The sequence below is a fragment of the Epinephelus fuscoguttatus genome, linkage group LG14, assembly GCF_011397635.1.
Source record: "Epinephelus fuscoguttatus linkage group LG14, E.fuscoguttatus.final_Chr_v1".
NCBI classification, from domain to species: domain Eukaryota; kingdom Metazoa; phylum Chordata; class Actinopteri; order Perciformes; family Serranidae; genus Epinephelus; species Epinephelus fuscoguttatus.
Genome location: NC_064765.1, coordinates 19318664 through 19343703, shown reverse-complemented (window position 1 = coordinate 19343703; position 25040 = coordinate 19318664). Strand labels below are relative to the sequence as shown.

The window sequence follows — 25040 nt, the reverse complement described above, 5'->3', positions numbered from 1 at the left end:
TTCCAGTACCCCTTAAAGCTCCCTAATAAGCATGTTGTTTGCTTAATACATAAGAAACTAGTGAGTGTAAAAAGTGTAAAACAACAAGTTGTGATTTTACTGCTCCATTTAGACATTCAGAGTTATGTAGAAGCACTAAGGAGTTTTCTTTTAAAATCCAAAGTTGACTTTTGATTGTAACTTATTTAGACATAAATATTTGAGAGGCTTTAAACAATTACGTGAGCAAGGACTTATATAACTCTATAACATCATGCAGCAAAGCAGAAACTGTCATCTGAGATGACAGTAAGTGAAACAGAAGGACCGGGCTGTGCAGTCTCACCTGCCTTCCGGTCATTGCGCTCCACATCAATGCAGAACACAGGAATCCTCTCCCTCTTCACATCGTCGTCATAGAAATCAATGTATGGGATGGTGATGTTCCAGGCTGAGAGGTTTCGGGGGGTGCTGGGGGTGGAGGCTGCCTCCATGGGAGAGTCATCCTCCAGCACCATCATGGCTTCCTCCACCTTGAATGGCAGGAAGTGGGAGAGGTTAAGGTGAAGTGGGGCACAGCTCCTCAGAAGAAATAGGTCACTTTCAAGACTGTTGCTATTAAGGTACAATCTCAAGGGCAGTACTGGCTGCAGGGCTGACTCTTTAATTCTTGGATTTCTTTTGTTCTTTGAGTTCTGTTTAGTTTGTACTGCATTACAATTCAAGTGTGTTCATCTGTCTCGTCTCTGTAACTTATCTAAAATACAGTGCACATCTAAGTCTTACAAAAAGGCCATCTATGACTCAAACAAGGGAAACGCAAAAGCAAACAAAGCATATCCCCTGCACTCGATACAGGTAGGGTAATTAAAAAAACATTTAACTAACAGGATTTACTGCGCCAACTATGGGAGAGAGGTCACTATATCTGCACATATGATTTATTTTCCCACACACAAAGTTTGTAAAACAATCCCAAACACTTCTGTAAAGAAAAAGAAAAAGTCATAAAGTCAGGAAACACACGAGTTACACTGCTCTCAGCCACAGCAGCAGATGTTTAGTCATAGTTATGAGCCTCATGTGTTTTCATATGCACCACACACATGCCTCACACTACACAGTTGAGCACTGCTAAAATAGAAAACCTTTTTTTGTCATTTGTTTTCCATTAGATGTATTGTGCAACCATACAAATGAATTTTAATACTGGACAGAGCATAATAAAAAAGCTTCAGTGGACCTTTGGACAACAAGCTATACCTCATGTATTTGATTACATGGAGAAAATGTTTGCCAGATTAGGTCACACACGGACATGGATTTTATAAAATCTGGGAAATGCTGGGAATATTAAAGTTCAACTGGTTCTTCAGAACAGCACAATTACACCCTGGCATCATGGGATTCATTTTTGGGAATCCAGATAGCAGTGATCTAAGACTACAAACTGTGATATCATCAAAACGGAAATCTGTGGCGTGTACACATGGGAGGCAGATCTGGTGAACAGTGAAGCTTTCCTTTTTTTACTCACCAACGCCGCCAAGTGGCAACTACAGTCATAGTATGCAGGACTTTGAATTTTACTTTTTCTTTACTTTTTGTAATTACTTTGAAGTTTACATGAGTCAGAGACATTTATAAGAATGAGAAACACACACAGGACAATTTGATTTATGTTTTAAATCTAGGCTCTGAAGCAGTGAAACACAAGGTGCCTTTGCAAAATGGCAGAAAGCCAGGGGCAGTTAATAAACAAAATGTTTTCCTGTCAGTGTTCGCTGCTCTCACTCATCTTTGCCAAGAGGCAAATCCAGTTGCAGCAGCCCCATGCAGGTCAGGTGTACAGAGGGGCATTCCTAAGATTTGAGGACCTCTGTCAGGGGGTCAGAGGGATCCTCCCCTGGCACTTTAGTTTTTAATAAACAAGCTCTATTTTGATGCTTTTTATGCACTCTGGCACCTTATTTACATTTACAGTACAAAAAAATCCCACTGTGAATTCATTTATTGTCATTAGAAAATGGAACAGCGGGCCACCTGGCATCCTATCGATGGCCAGATTTAGGCCGGAAGTTGAGTATCGCTGCTCTAAAGGAAACTACTGCCCTATTTGCAATATGACAAACACTTTAAATCAGTGGTTCCCATCTGGTGGGTCGTGATCCAAAAGTGGGTCATGGGTCCATTTTGAAGTGACTCACAAACGTGTGAAGTTTGTAAGAAAACACTTTATTTTAAAGTACAGTGAATTTCTGGCACAGAGCTTTTATTTTGAAGTGCTGTTTCCCATTGTAGACTGAGTGAACTGACAGCTAATTGAGAGAGACAGAAACTAGCTTGACAGCATGGCCAAACACAAGTATGATGCTAAATGTATTAAACTGTGTGGACCTTGAAGTAATGACTAAAGAGAAATCTGGACCCTGTGGCTGGACCAGTTGGGAACCACTGTACTGAATCATCTAAAAATTAGTAGCCTATTTGTTATATTTTTAGCTCAGCCTCACCATATCATCCTCCCCCTCCACCAGCCCATAGGATGGCAGCATGGCTCCCTCCATGGTTGTGCTCTTGAACACGCCTTTGATCTTACTGCCAATGCGGCTGATCCCAAAGGACTCGCCCCTCTTTGACGTGTTCCTGCAGGCCAAACAGGGAGATTATTAAACAATGCGTAATGGAGGAGATGCGCATGGCTTTGGCAAAGCGCATGCAGCTTGAGAGAAGTGACAGGGAAGGAACCGCGGAGGACAAGAGGGGAAGCAAGGAGCAGTGTACTGCATCAGTATCGTGACTGTACAATGGGGAGAAAAAAAGCTAAGGTTGCCAAACCCAAAGCCAAAATGTCACTTCACAGCCATCTCGCAATGAAATGCCTGGTTTGTTCTTAAAGCGCTGCGGGGCCAAAAGCACACACAACACACAGCAGTGATTTCATGAACAGATGTCTACAAATTTTAATGATCACAAAACAATTGTATGATCAGTTACCAGTCGACCAGAAAGGGCACACAACATCACAGATCCTCTGTGTATGTGCCTATTAGTATAAGTGAAATAAAACTCACCATAATACGCATGGTGATATACCAAATACACGAGAAACTGAACATTGAAAAGTCACTGCATTGTCAAAACAACAGGCGAGTCTTCAGCCTAAACAACACAACAACGTTAGAGGAAAGACACATGACAAATAAAAACAGGATCCCATGCACAGGCCCCACCATGCAGGCGTCTGGCTGGGACTGGGGTCACGTAAGGGGGAAGTGGACAGCATGACATCACACTGAGCGACCTGTGACACACAGATGGACCCTGACTTACTTGGGTGATGAGTGGCGGTGGGATAGCGAGCCGTATGGGAAAGTTGTGAACGTGGACTGGGCATGGAGGGAGTTAAAAGATGCAGGTGAAGAGCTGCCAGAGGCGGTGAACAGTGAGGACGGGGACTCGGGGCTCCAGTCCCAGGAACTATAAGCAGAACAGGGTCACGTCCCCGCGGGCAAGAGGAGGGAGAGGACCGTGGATCATACCAGGGCAGGCAGTGTAGTGGTTACAGAATCAGAGTGGACATACAGTCACAGACACAGCACGGTGGTGGCAATACATAATATGGAGTAACAGGCGGACAGATGGGCAGAGTGGAAGGGGGGGTTACTGAATTGCAGACATGGAGGGAGTTGAGGCTCGTAGTTGGTCAGTGTTTACGAATGGAGTGCCAGTGAGAGCCATTATCTGCTATCTCATCTATCTCCTCTGAGTGGCATAATTCATGCTGCTTTTGAAAACTGCCTTCATAACAAGATTGCTTTCTTGACCGGGTGAAAAAACTAAAGCATAAAATTAACCAACATCCCTCCCGAAGTTCCCCTGATGATTTATTCCAACCCAATTGCCAAAATAAGTGCTGTTATTGTACATTTCTGCACACCATGGATATGTTACATTAGTATGTTCCATATGTAAATCTGTCAGTTTCATATGTAGACACATTTCCATAACTGGAAATGTCCCAACTTCTTGTTAAAAATACCAGAAATGGTCACCACAAACAGCTAGAAATGTCCCGACTTCTTGTTAAAAATATCCTGTTTGGTCGCCACCAACACAGTTGGAAATATCCCTACATCTTGACGAAAATACCCTGTTTAGTCACCACAGACACAGCTGGAAATGTGCCGATGTCTTGTTAAAGATACCTCCTTTTGTTGCCACAAACACAGTTGGAAATGTGCCGAAGTCTCGTTAAAGATACCTCCTTTTGTTGCCACAAACACGGCTGGAAATGCCCTGATGTCTCATTAAAGATACCCTGTCTGGTTACCACAAACAGGGCTGGAAATGTCCCTTTGTCTTGTAGAAAATACCCAGTTTGGTCACCACAAACACAGCTGGAAATGTCCCTTTGTCTTGTAGAAAATACCCAGTTTGGTCACCACAAACACAGCTGGAAATGTCCCTACATCTTGTAGAAAATACCCAGTTTGGTCACCACAAACACAGCTGGAAATGTCCCTACATCTTGTAGAAAATACCTGGTTTGGTCACCACAAACATGGCTGAAATTGCCCTGATGTCTCATTAAAGATAGCAGTTTGGTCACCACAAACACAGCTGGAAATGTCCCAACTTCACATCAAAAATACGCAGTTTGATCACCACAAACACAGCTGGAAATGCCCTAATATCTCATCAAAGATACCCTGTCTGGTCACCACAAACACGGCTGGAAATGTCTCAACATCTCATTTAAAATGTTCATATGATGCATATGAAACATACCAGTGTAACATATCTGTTGTCTGCATAAACGTACAATGCCAACATTTTATTCTGATGACTGGGTGGTTAATTATTTCATATTTCATATTTGAAGCGAGCAAAATTAAGTTTGAAAAATTTAGCAAGCAAATCATTATAAATCCAGCCTAAAACTTCCCAAACTAAGATATTATATTGCATGTGTTCAGCAGCATCTCTCTGGGTTGGCTTGATCAACATATGATTATGATGACTCATGCTATGAATCACACGATTAGCTGCTTAAGATCACTCTCCTCACTCTTCTTTCATTTGTGTTTATAGCACAGGCACCAAATAAAACATGTATTTATGTGTGCAATTAGATTAGCAATAAAAAAAATTATATATCATTATCATATCATTGACTAGTGCTCATTGAAGTGAAGCCCTGATTGCAGTGGGCCCAGAGCACAGTGAATTTGTTAAAAAGGCAGCACATGTTTCACTGTAGACCAGTCAGGCAAAAATGAAGTGTCGTTTGTATCTTGCGTGCAGCAGCACTGCTCAGCCAGCCACTGTTTTGATCAGCACACTGATGCCTTATACTCACCGAATGTCATCCAAACTGAGGCTATTTCTGGAACAATATGCACAAGGAGTTAGTGGCAGGGCCCCATGGCCGCATACACACCACACCCCGTGATAGAAACATGACAGTTGATTCCTGCACGTCTCACTCAAGTTTCATTATACTGCTTGTTTTTGCTGATTTACAGCTTATTTTAGGCTTTTTAATTAATTAAGCAATCAAACATTATTTATGTAGCACCTTTCAAATAAATCAAATGCTCTTCAAAGTGCAAGCAACTGACAAACTTAGGATGTTAAAAATAGTAATATGTTGAATAAATAAAATAAAACACAATGATCAACGATAACATTTTGATAAAACCAAAACACAAAATAAATAATGATTATTATAGAAAAATTTAAAACAATAAAACCACAAAATTATAAAACACAACAAAAACGCCAGACTAAATAGATCTTTTTTTTTTTTAAGTTTAAGTCTAAAAATATTGATATTTTCGGCTCCTCTCAAATCCTCTAGAAGGCTGTTCCAGCGGCTTGGAGTGTAATGGCTGAAAGCAGAATCACCAAATTATGTTTTGCTTTGTTAAACAACTAAAAGAGGAACCTGAGGATGTGAGGGGCCTTCCTGGTTCATAAACCAGAAGCATTTTTGAGCCAAAGACAAAACTTTGAGTGAATTTATATATTTGATTTGTATTTGACGCAGCTGGCACATACTATACTCTGCCCTTACACTGTAGTGGCTACCGCAATACAGAGAGTTGTGTACATTAGAAAAAGATAAATTATCAGAGAAATTTAAACAGATTAAAGAAACTTGGGTTGCAGATCAGCAATCGAATAACAATCAGTGAGGCACTCTGTGTTTTAAGTCGCCCCTACCATCTGTCAAATAATAACTAATGAATCTATATCCTGGTTTACGTTACTGTCAAGCTTATATTGTACACAAAAACTGGTAAAGTGAATCCTACCTGCTCATCCTGGAGTTCCTTGCAGGGGACTCTGCCCCTCTCAGAAGCTGGCGAAAGTACTGGAGAACAACATGGAAAGAGCAAATAATGGTATGTAAATTTCAGGTTAATGTGCAAATTCTGTGACAGGATACAAGCAACATTAAAGCGACATACTGCTATACGTATCGAGTGACCTCTTTATGCCTTGATAATAATAATCATGACTGCACTGTTCATTTTGAAGCAGCAACAGGAGTGGCAAAATAAATCGAATAATAATATTATTTTCCAGACACATTATTCATGCAGGGCAGTGGCCTGCTGTGGACAATGGCTGAGCACTGGTCCACCCAGCTGTATTCAATGAAACAGCCTCTGAGGGGTGAAATTCGGCTTGGCAGCTTGGCATAATTCCAGTGTCGGCTCATTGGCCAGTTGCGCGTCTGGTATTGATGACACGGCCGATAGCGGTTGGTGGCTGAGAGATCGGAAGAGGGCAGCGCGAGAGAGTCAGTGAATTCTAAATCAACTCTAATTCCAGCATTTGGCAGATATAGTTTTGTTAAATCTGATACAAACACAACTCAAATGATAGATATTAAAATCAGCCTGGGTCAAACAACCATATTTAGAAATCCGAGCATGACAGACAGATGCAGCTATAAAGAGTGGGATTCATTAATTGGGTTGAGCCTCAGGCATGTGTTGTCAAGCCGGGTGACAGCAAGTTGAGTGATTCATTTGGTGGTGTAGACGCTAACCTCATCACTGTGACAGAACATGGGGGTGAAAACATTCTCCAGCAGGGACAGAACATGCTCGTAGGCTTCAAACAAACACCTCATGGTCTGCAGTTTCACCACCTCTGCATACGGGCCTTCTGCAACTGGGAAACAGATACATGTTCATAGCGTTCCAGCACAGACTTGTCCAAGAAGGTAATTACACACAGTTCTCTGAGACATTGTAATTTCAGTGACTGACATACTGTTGCGTATTTCCTCCACTATAAAGGGGTCGAAGCGGATCTTGTCAACGCTCTCGTCCAAACAGTACGTCTCATAGATCTTCTTCACCTCCTCGTGAAGCATCATCTTCTCCGAGTCAGACAGCTCCGGGCACAGTATCTTGTCGTTGAACTCCTCTGAGAAGTTAAAAGAGTCAGACAGCTCAGTCTCATTGTATAAGGACGTTTAAGAATGCATCACTGTGGTGTCCATGATTGTCAGGATTAGGGACAGTCTTTAGTGAGTTTTGCTGATGCTTTCACTGACTGTGTGTGGCTGAGAGGTCAGAGAGCGGTTGCCTCTATTCAAGTTCTCTTTCATAGAGTCAGTGAAATATTACAACTACCACAAATTAAACCAAAAAGAGATAAACAGGATACTTACTGTACCCAATTTGTATAGTTTATAATGAAGAGCATTTAGAGTTTAAAGGGACAGTTCAAACCAAATCAAAAATACGTAACTTTCTTCTTACCTGTCATGCTTTTTATCAGTCTTGTGTCTGTGTAAGTTGCTGATACTGAAGATATCAGCTGTAGAGATGTCTGCCTTCTCTCAAATATAATGAAACTAGAAGGCACTCAGCTTGTGGTGCTTAAGGTGCCAAAAAACACATTTTAAAAAACTCAACAGCAATGTCTCTTTCCAAAAATCATGACCTGGTTACTAAAAATAATCCACAGACCACAGCAGTTTCATGTAGGAACTATTTTCTCGCTACCAAACTACACCCACCAACAGTATCACTGTGCAGAAGGAAGCATGCATCTACTCCTAGCTCACCTTGCACCACTGAGCTAGCTAACATTACAGCTCAGCTGAGGAGGACGCCATCAATGTTTATATCTTAAGTCTCTCGTCCATGACTAGATGCAGGCGTCCTTCTGCGCGGTGATACAGTTGGCAGGTGTAGTTCGGTAGAAAGAAAATACTCATAAACATAAAACTGCTCACAACGAGGTCTGTGGATTATCTTGAGTAACTGGTCATGATTTCTGGAAAGAGACATTGCTGTGGAGTTTTTCAAATGTATTTTTTGGTACTTTGAGCTCCACAAGCTGAGTGCCATCTAGTTCCATTATATTTCAGAGAAGGCAGACATCTCTACAGACTAACACTTGGCAACTCATACACAAACAATCCAGATTGATAAATAGCACTACAGGTAGGAGGAAAAATATGTATTTTTAATTTGGGGGTGAACTGTACGTTTGAAATTTAGAAATTAAAACCTGGAAAATATGTAATGTTTGTCCCAGCGATGTTGGCTTGACTGGCTGATAGCTTGGTTAATCCATGCTTTTGAAACCATCTGATGCGTTCAGGACTCGCTTACCGACTGCAAGGCAGAACTGGAGCACATGGACGGCCCCTTCTTGCTTCAGGAAGTTCATAAAACGGAAGAGAAGGTCTTGCTGTTCTCTGATTTCCTTCAGCTCCAGCTTCAGCACCTGCGGAGAGATAGCAGTAGTGAAAGAGGGAACAGAGATCAGAGTTAACAAAGACAGCACTCTTTAAAAACTTCAAAAGTATGTTCTTTCAACTTCTTCTGTGATGACAGCACATACTAAATATTATTACATACAGTGTGTGTGGTATTTGAGGAAACACTCACAGAGGACTTTTTGTTGCGAATATCAGAGTACTTTTGCAAGAAAGGAACCAATGTTGAAGTGGGCTCTGTGGCTTCTTCGGGCTGGAAGGACAAAAGTAGATGGGAAAGCATGTTTATCTAATTCACCCATGAATTACACACGCACATATTTTTAAAAACACAATGTAAATTGAACTGCTTGTGCACATAACGTTCAAGTGCAATGTATACTCACAGGGGAGTTGTCGATGAATATCAAAAGTAAATGATTGACTGTGTCCTGGAATAAAAAAAACAGCAGTCAGTAAAATCATTAAACTCGCATAGATGTTCTGAAAGATAAACATTTGTCCTCCATTTGCATGCTCATGGTGAATAACATTTATTGACATGCTACATTACTAAATACAAATCAGTGTTTAGATTGACAAACTATCAGTAGAGGGCCTCAAGTGACATCCTTTTGGATTCAGAAAATCTGCCCTCAATGTGTCTACACTCACAGGATCAGCCAAGTAGTCCATTGAAGGAAGGAAGACAGAACCAGCCAAGACTTCTCTTATCAGGAGAGTAAGAGATCTGAGAGGAGTGAAGAGATAAGGTGGCAGGAAATAAGAAATGAGAGAGTGAAGAATGATCCTTATCTACTGTTGTATAGCGTCAGTGCTGTCAGACTTTCTACTCGAGGGACAATAAAGTGCAGCGATGCTATGATGTTTCGAGCCACACTTTGACAAATATATAGAGGCCTTGCCTTTACTGTCACAGCGCTGAGTTACCTGCAGTCTGTTGCCTTGGGTGGTAGGATGTAGGGGAAGAGCATCTCAGTCAGCTTCCTGAGGTAAAGGAGCTCATCTCTGCGACTGCGAAGGGCTACGTGGAGGTCAGGACCGTATTCATCCAGGGCAGCTTGTTGAAGATACTCTGCGTTCTTGACTACAGAGAAGAGTAAGAGAGGTTTGTTGTTTGTTTTATACGGTGAACAAAAAGAAAAGAATCGGCGGGTGATGTATATCAGCAATACCTTTCTGTCTTGCTTTGCTTATTATCTCAATGTGCTTCATGGAAACTTTTAGAAGCTTCTGTGTGATGAGAGACGCCACATCAACCTGAGATGGAAAAAAATGGATTTAAAAAATTCATGTTCAGTCAATCAGCATCCCAGCATTTACATATAGTCTTATTTGTCACCTTCTGAGTTCGGCGGACCAACACAGCTGCAAAAAAGCGCAAAGTCACTCTCAGCTCGTCAACAAACGCCTCATCATCTGTGATGTCCCTGAAAAGAAACACCTTACAATCACATATGTCACTTCATATAACATATTATACCACCTTTCTTTGTATTATGACGTGCAAAAATACCAAAAGAAAGACTTACCGATACCAAGGATACACAAAATTTTCCAGAACCAGTTCCAGAATCTGGGGAAAAAAAGAGACCCGGACTATGAGATAATTTGGTCTATTTATTTAATTATAACTTTAGAAATATGTTTAATCTATGCGTGTATTACCTCTGAAAGAGAAGCGTCCACCTTAGAGGGAATTTTCAAGTCAAGCCATGGCTGATAGTTTTCCAGTAATAAAGTCGGTCTGTCAGTTAATTTGAACAAACAAAAATATCTCAGTATTACACAAAGAGAAAATCATAAGAATCCATTTTGACCACTAGAGGGCAGTGCAACACCTCCCATAACTAGATAAACAACTGTGTGTTACTGAGCACATTAAATGCATGTTGACAAACCCAGTATAATAAGATTAAAGCAGAATTATGTTAAATCTCCAGTTAACTCTCTTCTCCAGCTAACCACTCACTTTGTTTGATTTTTATCCTGTCTTTTCCAAGCACAGTATGTAATATACACAGTCACAGTGGATATCCAGGTCTATGGAGTGCCCTCCTGTGTCTGCTGGCATTCAGAGTTCACCTTATCAGCATAACTAGTGTTAACACACACATGATAAGGCCGTGATATACAACAATACAGCCACGTCCTCAATGACAACTGCACCACGACATAACCAGGGGTCTCACCTGTGCCTTTTGCATTTGATTTTGCCACAAACGGCACAGCTGTGGCCCAGTGGAAACAGCTCCTGTTGGTACAACTGTAAAAGAAAGTTAACATATTGTGGATGAACAGGTTTTATGGAAATCCTACCCACCATTTGCTGCAAATGCAGAGGTGCAGAAATCACTACAGACCTTAAATGTTAAATGTAAAAAGCATGAAGATATAACAAAAATGTCATCAAACTGAAAATGATCAAGGCACTGACTCACAAATACTGTGAAGTTTAATGCTGCCATTATCAGACAACTCTATTAATTAATTCTTGCTTTCTGAGGTACCTTTGTTTTTGGTTTGATGGAGACTAAGACATTGGGCAGCAGAGACTCAGGCCCCAAGGAGCAGTAGAAAGTGACGACTCCAGCCAGGAAGGACCAAAACACCATCATAATATGAATATATCTGTCAAAATATAACAAATAAATGACCATTAACTAAGTAAAAACATTTAAGCATATAAAAAGGAATAGATGCCATACGTGAAGCAGCATTGATGGGAGTTTTAACTGTGTAGTTACCTGTTTAAAAGCACAGTGGACAACAGCAGGAGCAGAAGCAGAAAGCAGAAGACTGGATACTGTCGGCCCAGCTCTCTGAACCGGTTCAGCTTCACCGTGCGTCTGATTTTCTGCAGACAAGCCCTGATGCATCCCATCTTGACCGCTTTGGAGAGCTTGTTTACATGTAGCCTATTACATATTGCTGTGGAATAAATAAGACATCTTGGAGCAGCTGTGTGTGAATAAAAAAGGGCGTGCAGCAGTGACACACAACAGCTTCACTTGGAAATCATTTAATCTTAGCTGCTTCTTGACTTATATCAAGCAGGTTGCAGTGATTTTTTAATTATCGACTCCAGCACTTACTGCAACAGTACGGTGGATGTTAAGGGCCATTTTTCACTGTAGTCCAGCTGCGACACCATCATGAATTTGCAGAATAAATGCGCAGGTTGCCTGTTCATAGGATCAGCGTAGCAGAGGCGAGACAGCCGCACACAGCTGTGAGCCACAGCGGGATTAGAGGTAATTACACAGCATGATCTGTGCAGAGACTGTCCCGAAACTCCAATGCTGTTTGGCTAATGGCTGCGGTGCTCCGGCTGTCATTACTGTCCATTGAGGGGGCAACGGGTGCTGCCTGGTTGTCAGCGCTGGAGACGCGTGATGTCACCTCCGCTGCGCTCACAGCAGCAGCTCGTAGCACACTGGCTACTGTAGTTTTCACAAAAACATGTATATTAGCTTCCTATTACCTCAAATAAACAAGCAGAATACACGACGAGGTGCCCCAGTTTGAGAAATGAGGTCGATGCGGCGGTGACGTCCCTCTGTCATGTCGATATTTATCAAACATGTCCTTAAATAACGGATTTGAGGTGCGTTAGCATCAGTATCACCGTATGGTTAATAATTAACCACGCCAATATACCCGTGAAAACGACAAACGAAAACTGAAACGTCATTTTTACCTGGAAACAACAGGGTTAACCGCCAATTAGCTAGCTTTAGCTAAGGTTAGCTAATTAGTTCCGCTGTGGCAGCCACATCAGTGCTGTTGCTATGGTTACCTGATTAACCGACACTGTACCTGGTGTGTTCAAATAGTCCAGGAAGACAATTAGCGACTCAAATTTCCAGTAATTATGGCTCTACTTGCCATATCTTTACACAATATACGAATATGTTTGACTTAAATAACACTAGAGGCCTAATCAGATTAAACCAAACATTAAAATCATGGTCAATCATTTTAATTATGGTTAGAAAAGGCCGAAATTAACAGTGAAGTGGAAGAAACTGAAGTCCTTGAATGGAGCCAGGGCCGTGCAGAGACCTTTAGGGGGGCCAGGTGCTTCAAGTTAAAAAGGGGGGCACATGGAACAATATTTTAAACCTCGATACACCGGAATAATTTAAAGCATAACCTGTTATACTGACCCATACTGAAACAGAAACTGCATTAGTATACCCCTGTCCTTTAAAATATGAATGTGTTTTAATATAATCTGAAGGGAGTTTCCTTTTTTTTATTTGGATAATTATCTTTGATTTCATGCTTTCCGCCATTAGGTTTTGCTTGCAGTTTCAATATGACAATCATGTATTCTGTACTTTGGTGTATAAGATCATATGTAATTTACTATCTCTGGGAGGTGTTCGGCTGACATAAAAACATCAGTATATCTCATACAGTACAAGACAAAAGTTACATATACATTCACACCACATGCATTCATTCATTTTACATAGAATACATCCCCCCACCTTGACCTATTTTCTTAAACTGGGGCACCTTGTCGTGTATACTGCTTTCTTTTTTTATTTTATTATTATATAAACTTCTTTATATTTTTTTATTAGTCTTTTAGGGCCTCATAAATGGACCTCATTAGATTGCTTTGTTTTATTGTTGTCCTCAGACAGTGTCTTTTCTATGGTCAAATAATATCTCATCAGTTCTCTCCAAGTCTGTAAAATAGAGGACTTTCATTCTTTGAGAAATATAAAAAGGAAAGCAGTCTTTCCTTTTTATATTTCTCAAAAGTTGTACAGAACATTAACAAGACTTATGATGGAAAGATTTTTGTGACAGGTCAAACATGATTATTTGGTGATATTTAAACTTTAGAACTCAATTTTTTTTAAATAAAAAAAAAAACAGTCCAGTAGAATATCATAATGGTATTTAATATATTATCCAATATAATGCCTTGGTTTTGGACATCAAGGGGCAAAGGGTCAGGTGCCTGAAGGCCCAACTTGCTCTCTGCTCTATGAATGTATTAAGAGAATAGTGAATAATTTTAAGGTCCTAACTGTTAAATTTAGGGCAGCCATACCTCCCACTCATTGCTTCAGCAGATAAACGGAAACCCAGCAACCAACAACTGACCTACATGTATTGACTATAGTTTCTTTACATAGACCTTTTCAGTGCAGTCTTTTTAAAATACGTCATGACAGGAAATGTTTCATTACTAGCAATGCTCAGTTTGGTTTAGCTAGTTTTAGGGGCCCAGTACTGTGCAGAATTGGTCACTTGTGTGGTTTCAGGGTGTCTACAGGAATCAGTTATTTAAGACACTTGTAGGGACTATTTATGACCAAATTTAAGACTGATTTTTGGACAAATCATCTTTTTCTTATTCAAGTGCAAGTATACAGTAAAGTGGGGAGAGTATGAGGTTCAGTGCTAGGTTTAATGCATTTTGGCACAAAGACAAGACGGATAAATTAAATTGAATGTTGGCGGCGATGAACACCTCACAAATTCAGATGGATGATTATTCAAAGACATTTAAGGCCTAATAATTGTAAAATTTATGACTTTTTAAGGACCTGCAGACACCCTCAAGAACCCTGAGTCCTTGGAGACCCAAGTTTCTCTTAGCTCCATGGATAAAAAACATTTAAAGGTCCAAACTGTATCATTTCAGGCAGCTGTGTTTCACACTCATTACTTAATATGCAAATGGGAGCCTAACAATTGACCCAATTTACACATCACTGTTCCAGGGACACTCACTATAGAGCTAAGCCAGGTTTAAATGCTGTTAGATCTGTAACATTTAATTAGGGTATTAAAGGAACACACAGCTGTCCCGTTTATTGGATAAAACGATCATTATGTTTTATATTTTATTCTTGACTTCTCAGTGATGTGTTTTTAGGCCTTTATCTGTCTGGCTTAAATAGAAACACAAAGTACATCATTTTTAACTAATGAGACTGAGACATTACCATCACATGAAGAGAAACTTACATCGACATCCTTTCAAAAACCTACCTGTTGTCATATTAAATCAAACACCAGCCAATTAAAAGCAGAGCATTTGCACCGCATGAAGATTTTATCCAAAGACTAAGACACAGATAGAAATCAAAAACTTTATTACAAAAATAAGTTACACTCACCTCCATTTTACAGTATAAAACAATTTATTTGCAGGAATGCAAAAAACGTTGTTGGCCACCAACAATAGTTTAAAACTGCTAACATCTTTTTTTCAAAAGGTGGTTGTTATGATTTTATTGAGGGAGTTAACTGTATAGAAAACTGGGATTGAAGAGCAGTTTCCTTTTTGCTATACCCGGAAATAGAAATCCTTCACTGCAGTATCCCTTCTACCACTATATGACTATGATCCCTCACCAAATCATAGCAGCTAACGTTAGGCACACATGCTCACTGGCTGGGCAATATGGCAATTCAGTCATCCGTACAAGATTAACTCGGGAAAAAATCGTTCTCATAGTTGCTGTCTTGGGAGCTGGGAAGGGATCACTCAAGATTAATATGATCTTACATGATGAAGGATTGGATTAGGTTGTTTTACATGATTCTGATGTTTGAAAATGTATTGGTATCAATATAAAAACAAACCCACTGGAATAATTCAGTGGCACAAAAGGGACACTGCAGGGCTTTATTTTTGTTTTTTATTTTTTTAATCAAAGGCAGTTGGATGCCTCTGACGTTGAAGCCTTTACAAAAGTAACATTTTATTCGAAAAACTATACAACCAGTAACTACATACTCTGAAGAAGCAAGGCGGCTAATTCAGTTCAAAATAGGATAAAAGCAGGGCTTGTTCAGACTCATCATATGAGATTGTTTTGCATGCCCAGTTTGACTGTTTGCAGTGTCAGAGCTGCAGCTAAAATGACTATATTACATTAAGTACATTGTTTTTGCGCTGCAGCTCTTGTGCATATTTTGTATGAAAACAAGCCCTGCTTTCATCAATATAGTTTCCCTATTTACAGTACAGGCCGGGTAGTTTAGTCCTCTGTACTGAGGTAGTCAACCAACCCTTTAAAGACAAGTTCTGAAAAGAACCACTTTCCTGGAATGCCTGACTTATCCATGCCAGGTGGGTACACCCTAAAAACCTGCAAATGTTCTCTGTCAAACATCCAGATCAAACGATTAAGAACATGGATATTCCGACAATAAAAATTGCGATTAGCACAAAAATATACAATAGCATCAAGCTCCTTTGAGCCACTTCAAACCCACGAACTTAAAAAGTGCAATTTTTCAATAATTATTTAAAAATGGCATGTTCAGGGACAGGGAAGGGGGAGATTGTAAGGGCAATACATAGAGCCCTGTAATTCAGGGCTGGGGCAAAGAGGCTGTGGCGAGTATTTAAAATCCTCCGGTCATCTTTTCTTTTTTTTTTTCTTTTTTTTTTTTTTTAAGGTGGCAGTTTCAGAAACAAATAAAAATAAAATTAAAAAAAACATGGGGGGAGGGGGAAGATGCTTCTTCTGTAAGGCTGGAATATCATTGGACCTTTTTGTCGTGCTCTTTTTTTCTTTTTTTTTGTTTCAACATCCATTGCAGCTTACGGTGTAACCCCACACATCAAGTCAGTATCCACTGTGACAGGTCAGGACCGCCCTCGGCCCCGTTTCCCTGCTGGACCAATGAGAGGACACATAAAATTAGTACAGAATTTTGACTCTTTCACTCCAACACTCGTGTTGCAAACATTCCCCATCAATCAGCATGCTGACACACTAATAAAATTCCACAAAATTCAGACTGAGGACAGTGTTTGCCACGAGGCTGACCTTAAAAATACAGTATGTTGTCAATGACCTTTGTCTGCTGCCAAACAAACTGGCTGGCTGCTATGAAAGATGACACCTGTCAGGGATTAGTTATGAGGCCAATAAGCAGGTGTAACTTCAGTTTAAGTGCAGCCTTATAATTACTACAAACTGCATTTTAAGGCAATCAATACCTGCACTCAACTCAATTTTCCCTCTCTACAGCTGCACTCATTTGCTAATCTGCTACACCCCTTCCATCCCTGTCGTTTGCTTAAGTGGATGTTTTGATAGCTGTGCACAGACAGAAAATACGCAGACACCAAGACTGAGCTCACGAGTCGTATTTTCTCTTATATTAAAGACCCCAATAGAGCATAATGATGATGTCACCCACTTTGAAACTAACAGCATCTCACAGACAAATCTAATTTACCTCTGCTTGTTCCAGGGCCCCCTCGCTGGGAGAAGCCCACTCGGCCCCTCGGTGTGACACCACCACGGCCCCTGGTCTGACTGGCACCTCCACGGACTCCTCCCCTCGCTCCTCGTACTCTCCCGGACCCCTGGAAGTCATCATAGCCATAGTACGGGTCCTCATAGCCGCCCCGGTAGTTGTGGTAGTCGTATCCGTAGTAATCGTAATAGTCTTCATAGCCGTAATAGTCAGGGGGGTACGAATAACCTCCCCGCCCACCTCTGCCTCTGCCTCTTGTGGGTGGTGGCATGTGGGGAGGCCCGTAATAATAGTATTCATCATACCTGAAAGACGATACACAGACTCAACATTAACATCCTGCTTTATATCAAGATTTGATAACCGCAAGACTAAAAGGTCACGGGGTTGAGCTGCATTGTTTGCGCTTACATTTGTGTTTTAGCGGCTTGTCTCTGAGCTTTGCGCTCTTTCCTCTTCTGGTCGGGGGGTTTGGCGAAGACGATTTCAATGTGCTCACCCTCCAGGTCTTTGCCGTTGAGATCAGCCAAAGCCTGTAAATTCAAAATGAAAGTAAATGTTTCCACTGAAATCACAACAGACTTGTTAAATCTCATGATAAACATCTTCTTTAAAAGTGCAGCGTCAAGAACTTTTTTCATCCATACCTTCACAGCACCATCTCTTTCCTCAAAGTGGATGAAGGCATAGTCTTTCAATTTTTTCACCCGCTCCAGCTTGCCAAACTGACTGAAGGCCTTTTCAAGTATCTCTTCTGTAACAGTGCTCGCCAAGTTCCTCACAAACAGCACCTTGACCTGGTGATGAAAACACAGATTTCTGGTTTCTCTGGGGGGGGGGTTTTTTGCAGAAAAAGGAACAAACACAACAGCAGGAGACAGTCAGAAAGAAACTTATTCTGGTCCCTGGCCTCTGGCCCTGTGCCTTACCTTGGCCATGACCTCTGGGTCTGGGTCCTCGATGGGATCAGCCCACTCCACGGTGACCACATTGCCCCACACCTTCACCTTGCCGCTCATGAGCCGGCGACGGGCCTGAGCTGCCGTCTTGTGGTCTTCATACTCCAGGAAGCAAAAGCCTCGATTTTTCTTCTTGTCGTCTGGCTGGTGGTACAATATGACATCATTTAGACCCTCTGTAACAGGAGAGAGAGGAGGAGAAAAGGCAACAGGGGGTTAACTGGATTTATTTGACAGAAATCACCATTAAATCAATGACCTACTAACAAATCTGCATTAAGAAACAAAATAAATTCTGTAATGTAAAAGCTTGATTAAAAAACTAATTATGAAAAGTGTGAAAAGAGGATTTTCACTTTTACTTTAACCTTGAGTGCAGGAAATGTCTTAAGTCAAAAAGCGAATTAACTACATTAAGTGCCCAGTCAGATCTTAGCGGTAAGCCATCATGGTAATGTGAGTCACTCCGGCATAGTAATGAGGTCATCATTTGGACACAGACAGACTGTCAAAAGCTTCACCCACTGATTCTTATATTACAAACCTTAAACGCAGAGCTAATCTCATCGTCCGACAAGCAAAACATAAATATTACGAACATGTAGGAATGAAGCTGCTGAATTAATGTTACACTATTATACATAAAGTGAAATCAAAGGCTGCTACTGACTCACCTGTGACTTTTGCAAATTCTTCAACAATCTGCTCTTTTGTTTTACTCTTGGGGATGGAGCCAACAAACAGTCTATTATTGGCCACAGAGATGCACACGCCGATGTGTTTACCCGGTCGAATTTCATTGTTGTTGCACTGCAGAAGGATGTAGGAGATTGTAAGTGAGAGGAAAAAAAAAAACATAGCTTGCTTGTTGACTCATTCTACTGTCTGCATTTTAACTAACAATTCAATCAGAGCCTCTCTTTATCCGGGCATACTTGCAGCACAATGAACCTACCAATTTGACAGCCTGCTGTGCAGCTTCTTTAGTGCAGAAAGTGACAAAGGCGTAGCCTCTGTTCAGGCCACTGAGAGGATCCATCATCAGGCGCAAGTCCCAGATGGGGCCAGCTTTCTCAAACAGCGGAACCAGCTCGTCCTCAAAGAGATCTCTGGGGATTTTGCCTACAAATATCTGCCAGGTTGAGAGGAGAGGAAAATATGGTTCATGAGAGCAGCTCTTTAACTTGACATCAGCGGGAAAGACAAGGCATAGATGGCATTTAGGAAAAAGGTATCCAGTCAGCTCTTAGCGGTAAACTATCAGTGTAACCATGGTTACTACAGCATGACAATAAAAGTTTCATCATTTGGACACCGCACGAAACCTGAATGCACTCAGCCTGCAGCTTAGAACAACGGTGCACTTTTACTTACTCAACAGAGTGAGTAAGTAAAAGTGCACCGTTCTTGCATCTCCAGGCTCAATGAGTAGTACAACTTCAAGGTGGCATGTTCTGTACCTCTGTACCGATGGTGGGCTGTGCCCCTGAGTGAGCAGACTCTGGCGGGGGACCTCCATACTTCCTCTGGCCTGTTGTCACATCAAGTGTGTAGCCAGTCCTCTCCAGCAAAGCCTGATCACAAGAAAACATGGAAAAGAAAGAAGCATACAGTTTAATTCAGAGGTTCCAAACTGGTGGGTCACGGTCCAAAAGTCAGTCGCAAGTTGATTCTGAATGAATTCCAAGTGACTCATGAACATGTCAAGTTTGTAAAAACACTGTATTTTGAAGCACAATGAACTTCTGGCACAGAGGTTTTATTCTGGAATGCCACTTCCTGCTGCACAGTGAGTGAGTAACAGACAGCTACTTGACAGAGACAGCAAACCAGCTCAACAACATCAAACTCAAGTATGACGCTGAACATATTAATTAAACTGTGTGGATCTTGAACTTATGACTAAAGAGAAATCTGGACCCAGTGACTGGACCAGTTGGGAACCACTGGTTTAATTAACAGTCACAAGCCCGTTTTATACAGTCTGTTCAAGAGGGGAATGTTGCACCATTATTCTGCCACTCTGGATAAAACAAACAAGTAATGGAAGAGCAGTGCTGTTCTGCCATTAAGCTGGCAGTGGAGGTAGTAACAGAATCTGAATTGACATCTGTGAAAAATGTGGGAGCCATTTCTTTACACCAGCTTTGCAGAATGTTTGTTACAAAAAAAAAAAAAAACTTCAGGTAATTTTTTAAAAATGCGAAAAAGCACATTAAAAGTGTGCAAAAAAAGGACAAAAAAAAAATTTATTTGAATGTGTCTCACATTCAAACCGCGTCCTGGTTACAGAGATGAAATATTTTCACACTCAAAAGCATCGCATCAGCATTCACACATTTTGTCCCGAGCATGAAATTAGTTACAACTTTCTGGACAGAGAATTAGTTCTCACTTTGATTTTGGCTTCATCTGGTCCTTTATTGGTGTCTGACACTTTGGTCCCTTGTTTCTCTCTCTGTCTGTACGTCTTCATCACGCCACAAAGAAAGGCACTTTTGTTCTGAAAGGGGAAAAAAAAACACAACGACTAAGTACTATCGAACAATAATTATGTAAATAAAACGTATCAATAGGCCAATGTTTGATTCTTGGTTTCACACAAAATGAGTAAGCTGTTACACAAGATAGAAGAGGTCTGTCTTTCAAGATAAAATCAGTAAAAGCTAAGACCTATTGTGCAACTACAATTCAACTCTACAGTGCCACTTTATATCACACTGCACATTATAGGACAATCATCCACTTTATATCAAGGCATCAGAAATGAAAGGTCCAAGTTATCTAAATAATACACCAACAGTGCCACAAGCATACCTGAACATGTGAGAGGTCGCTGTCCTTAAATTGCAAAAGGACTTGCAGAGCACCTTCTTCGTTGAATTCTTTCAGAGCCTCGATTGCTCGATCATCTAAGTCACTGTGTGACACCAAACCTGTAGGAGGAGGAGGGGGAAAGACAGAGAGAGAAACAATGAGCTACTAATAAAGAAGACTGATAAATTTTGCATTACTACGTCATCATTCAGGCACAGAATTTTAAGTACAACTGAAACATTTGCATGCGAGTCACTTAGCATGACAAATATATTTTCAAGTTGTGTAATGGATATGTAATGAGCACTGCAATTTGGAGGAAGGAGTGGGACCAGCCTAATCTAATGGAGCTGTATTCAGTGGTCAGGCTGCACTTTGCTCTCCAAACCGGCAAGTTTTTGCAGAACTAATCACAACAGATGTGACAGTGCAACTCGATATGCCAGTGCCCCTCTATACTGTGGCTGGGAGTTTCTAATGAGCCGGGCTGCATTCTCCTCTATGGAGGGGCCGTCACCTGTCCCAGGCAGCCACACACCAGACAGCTGCTGCCATTGTTTCTGTCTCGGCCCCATCTGGCTGAAAAGGCCAGAGCAGTACTTTTGTAGATCTGACTGACCAAACAAGTCCTAAAATGACCCCCAGACTTTGTCACTGCAGCTCCCTCCACACAGACTGATAAAGATGTGACCAAAGCAACAGATAACCTAAGCTGTGCCTGATATCATACTTACACCAGCTCAACCCTACTGCAATAATTTCATGGGATGTGGGGAAACTTAATAGAAATGAATGGAGAGACTGGACAGGCTAACCAAGACACTCGCAGGGAGAGGACAATTCATTCGCCCTGACACCAGTGATCATGCAACCATGTTGGGAATGCAAATGCTGCAATCATTTACACATTTTCACATTGGTAATGTGTAATTTAATATTTTGTAGCACTGCAGTACCCATTTTGGTAGGAAACCACAAAAAGTTGCTTCATGATCCCAATTCCCCCATTCAAAAAGGTGATAAAATGACAGTACATGCAAGAAGTTGATAAACATAAAAAAAATTGCATATTTGAATATGCAAGTATATTCATTGTGCCTTACCTGCTATGTAAATTTCATCTAGTTTTTCAGCAACTTTCTGTGGTAAACCAGCTTCTAATAAAGTCTGGAAGTGCTCAGAATGGGTAACTGCAGCAGAGGTGTCCATTGGTTCTTCTGGACCATTTCCATTAATATGTTCTGTGGCCATGTCTCCAGAAATCTGTGTAAATGCAATGAGCCAAATTAATCCTGGGTCAAGGGCAAGACTTGGGATGTATTCAGAAGAGTGCAAAGTCTCAGGCTTGTCAGGAAAATAATTTAAAAAAGCATTTAAAATGGTTTGACCATTTCTGATCTTGGATACAGAGTGACTTTTGTATTCATATATGCACATATTATCAATAAACAGGGGGTGTCACTGTGTGCAAAACAAGTTATCACTGTTGTGCGTTCCTGCACAGTCTGGAGACTTTTCACTATCCTGACATAACACTCGCAGCTCTCAGCTTGCATGAGGTAGAAGCCCAGAAACCTGTATATAGGCAGTTGACAGATGTTTCAACATTGCACGCAAGACAGATAATGCACATACCAAATTCCCCACAGAAATCAATCGACTGATATCGTGTAAAAGCTACTTGGTGTGTGTCCATGTGGCAGTATTTTCCAGTCTGGTTTGTCCCGGGTTGAGAAGTTTGTGCAAATGGTGCCTAACGCCTGTATCACAGTCCTTTTGGTGGCTGCTGGTGTAAACGCCTTGTCCGCTTTGGTCTCTAAATTACATGTTAACTTACCTTCTCACTGCTGACTTCAGCACAGGCTAGATAGCCGATACACGTGTTCCATCAGAGAGTGAGCCCCGGTTTCCGGTAGCTGACCAGTGAACAAGTATGCACCCTATTGCATTTTGATTTTGACACTTTGGCAGCACATACTGTGTCACTACGGAATGTACTCCCAGTCGTCACTTTAGTAACCAACCATTACTCCCAGTAGTTTGTTTAGACACATACTGGGGCACGAACTTGTGCAAACAGCAATCTAAGTGCTCCATGATCACATTACTGTATCCGGCACCGCTGGACTGAGCAAAACGTGGACGGCAATCTTGTGTTTTGGCCTAACGTTAACTTAGCTGCCGTTACCCTTCGCTAATATTAGCTCTAATACACCATGCAGCCGATATCTTTATAGGTCTGTTAATCAATACCATTATATCGGTAAGCACGTGCTTTCTCTGAGGTTAAAAACATTTCTGCAACCATCAAAGTAACTGGAAAGCCCTCGTGCGAACCCATTTTGGATTTAAAATATGTGATGTTGACAAATCTGTGGGAATAATTCATTTTAACCGATGTTAATGGTAACGCTAGATTTAGCGGGGAGAGTCTGACTCGCACACGTTGAGGCTAGCTAGCTAGCGGGCTAGTTTGCACAGCTAATGTTACAGCCAGCAAGCCAACTTGGGACCTTCATCGGGACAATAACATGACGAGCTGGTGTGCATTTCCTATGAATGCATCTGCATTTAGTATTGTGGACGGCGAAGAGTGTGTCAGTTTATATAGCAGTAACGCATGACCGTAAATTGTTGCTAGATTAGCTGGGTTTTACCAGCTAGCTGCTGTTAGCATACGATGACAATGAGCATGTCAATTCCATGATCTGTCAAAATAGGCTAGCTCAAGCTAGCATGCTAATTCGGACGGAATTTCAGTGAGGCCATTGTTACAACGTCATCTGTCGGTAAGGGCTTCGCCAATTCACAAAGTATGGCTTTTAAAATTAATTAGCTTCACCGAGGCCTTGAGAGCTAGAGCTTTAGCCTGCTAGATGCGTGGTTTGTCAACGTGCCGCCATATAGGAAGAGTCCATTTTCAAAAAGCCGGTCTGGAGAACTCGTTCCCAACCACCACCAGTTTCCACATTGTTTGAAACAGCACCGCACGATTCAGACTTTTTAGCAATCAATTAAGCAACAATCACGTGACCAAACAGTAGCATTCGCCCTACCTGCCGCTGGATCACCAACGTGTATGGTGTTGATTATTTAGGAAGATAAATGTGATATTTAAAAGACAGAAAAAGTGTAAAACTCCCGGCACTGATCCGGCTTCAGTCATTCACTCTTGATGATGTAAAATGGCTGCCACGTTCACGCCTCGAGTTTTGTCTCGTCGATGGGGTTTCTTGGACAGCCCTGCACGGGCTTGCCTTGTATGCATTTTACAGAGGAGCAGCAGGTCATTCAAAGCATCCATCATAATTACTATCGATGAGTAATTTCACAACAACAGCACCGTTCATGTGGCGGAAACAAATGCTGGCTAATAGAGCAGTTAAACGCCTCGGTACAGAGGCAAAAAAAGACCAAAAACCAGAACTAAACCTAAATATAAAGTAAACAATAATGAATTAAAATAAGCTAGAATAACAATGAAATAAATTAGCCTATTATGAATAATTTACTCACAATCTACCACCACTCATAATCATATTAATAGCATAATTTTAAAGATAGTCTCAGACAAAATGCTATTATATTTCAGCCCACATATTCAAATGTAAAACTAGGTACAGTATGTGGGAGCTAAACAGACCAACACTTGTACTTTATACCTTACAGTATTAAGCAGAGAGCTTGACTGGAAGCAGTGATGCAGGTCCCAGTTTGCACCACACGGTGTCACTCTTCTCATTGGTTTAACATGAATCTGCTGCATGAACAAAAGAATACAGGTCAGAGTGTGTGTATGTAGAGCATATAGGCCTATATGATTGTTTATTTGTTAGAACAAATACAGATAGAGACACACAAGAGGCAAAGGTTTGCACTTTTGAAGAGTTCTGTATATGTTATGCATAACTATGGCAATTTTTGCTGATTTCGTGAAGGGTTTTTGCAATATTAGGAAACATTAGGCAAGTAAAATTGCATTTGTCATCATCTATGCATTTCAAACTGGATCAGAATAAAAAGTTGTTACTTATGTCTACGTATGCTGCAGAAAATTTGGTTCATTTTTCCAGATTATTTGTTGTTATGTTGTTTGTTATCATGTGTGTTTTAAGCAGGAAGTCCCATTGCGATTGAAAATCTCTTTTACAAGAGAGACCTGGCCGAGGTAGCAACCAATCAAAACACATTACAAATGCAACAAATACAACGTATAATACAAAAATCAATATTAATACAACAACTATGCAAACATAGTGACCTCTCAAAGAAAAACAAGCACATGT

The 25040-nt window shown here is 41.0% G+C and overlaps 2 protein-coding genes across 8 annotated transcripts in view; both read right to left on the bottom strand.

The window, feature by feature from the left end:
* The window catches only part of LOC125901154 (sorting nexin-14-like), a 28268-nt gene extending 15798 nt beyond the window's left edge, over positions 1–12470 (bottom strand). Inside the window, exons 1-20 of one of the 5 annotated variants that reach the window (XM_049596578.1) lie at positions 11827–12470; positions 11479–11662; positions 11242–11362; positions 10924–10997; positions 10400–10478; positions 10264–10307; positions 10074–10161; positions 9907–9991; positions 9662–9818; positions 9386–9461; positions 9118–9162; positions 8904–8984; positions 8625–8739; positions 7270–7425; positions 7043–7167; positions 6300–6358; positions 5342–5368; positions 3313–3459; positions 2493–2625; positions 326–512 (exon numbers count right to left, since the gene is read on the bottom strand). In XM_049596578.1, coding sequence (XP_049452535.1) covers positions 326–512; positions 2493–2625; positions 3313–3459; positions 5342–5368; positions 6300–6358; positions 7043–7167; positions 7270–7425; positions 8625–8739; positions 8904–8984; positions 9118–9162; positions 9386–9461; positions 9662–9818; positions 9907–9991; positions 10074–10161; positions 10264–10307; positions 10400–10478; positions 10924–10997; positions 11242–11362; positions 11479–11615 — 1936 coding nt within the window. In that variant the 5' untranslated portion in view covers positions 11616–11662; positions 11827–12470. The remainder of the gene's footprint in view (positions 1–325; positions 513–2492; positions 2626–3312; positions 3460–5341; positions 5369–6299; positions 6359–7042; positions 7168–7269; positions 7426–8624; positions 8740–8903; positions 8985–9117; positions 9163–9385; positions 9462–9661; positions 9819–9906; positions 9992–10073; positions 10162–10263; positions 10308–10399; positions 10479–10923; positions 10998–11241; positions 11363–11478; positions 11663–11826) is intronic. The other 4 variants (XM_049596577.1, XM_049596580.1, XM_049596579.1 and 1 more) reach the window with 4 other exon arrangements.
* Positions 12471–14836: 2366 nt separating this feature from the next.
* LOC125901157 (heterogeneous nuclear ribonucleoprotein Q-like) lies at positions 14837–23967 on the bottom strand. 3 transcript variants are annotated; one of them, XM_049596589.1, is made up of 12 exons: positions 23811–23967; positions 21858–22017; positions 20755–20873; positions 20333–20440; positions 19398–19511; positions 18893–19069; positions 18612–18747; positions 17908–18113; positions 17626–17775; positions 17390–17511; positions 16958–17283; positions 14837–16387 (listed from the first exon to the last, which is right to left on the bottom strand). In XM_049596589.1, exons 2-12 carry the CDS (start codon positions 22003–22005, stop codon positions 16359–16361), a joined length of 1635 nt encoding a protein of 544 aa, XP_049452546.1. In that variant the 5' UTR covers positions 22006–22017; positions 23811–23967; the 3' UTR covers positions 14837–16358. The 3 variants fall into 3 exon arrangements, with proteins under 3 accessions (XP_049452546.1, XP_049452547.1, XP_049452548.1); XM_049596590.1 differs by having other exon boundaries at positions 14837–16384; XM_049596591.1 differs by lacking the exon at positions 21858–22017 and having other exon boundaries at positions 23811–23961.
* Positions 23968–25040: the final 1073 nt, after the last annotated feature.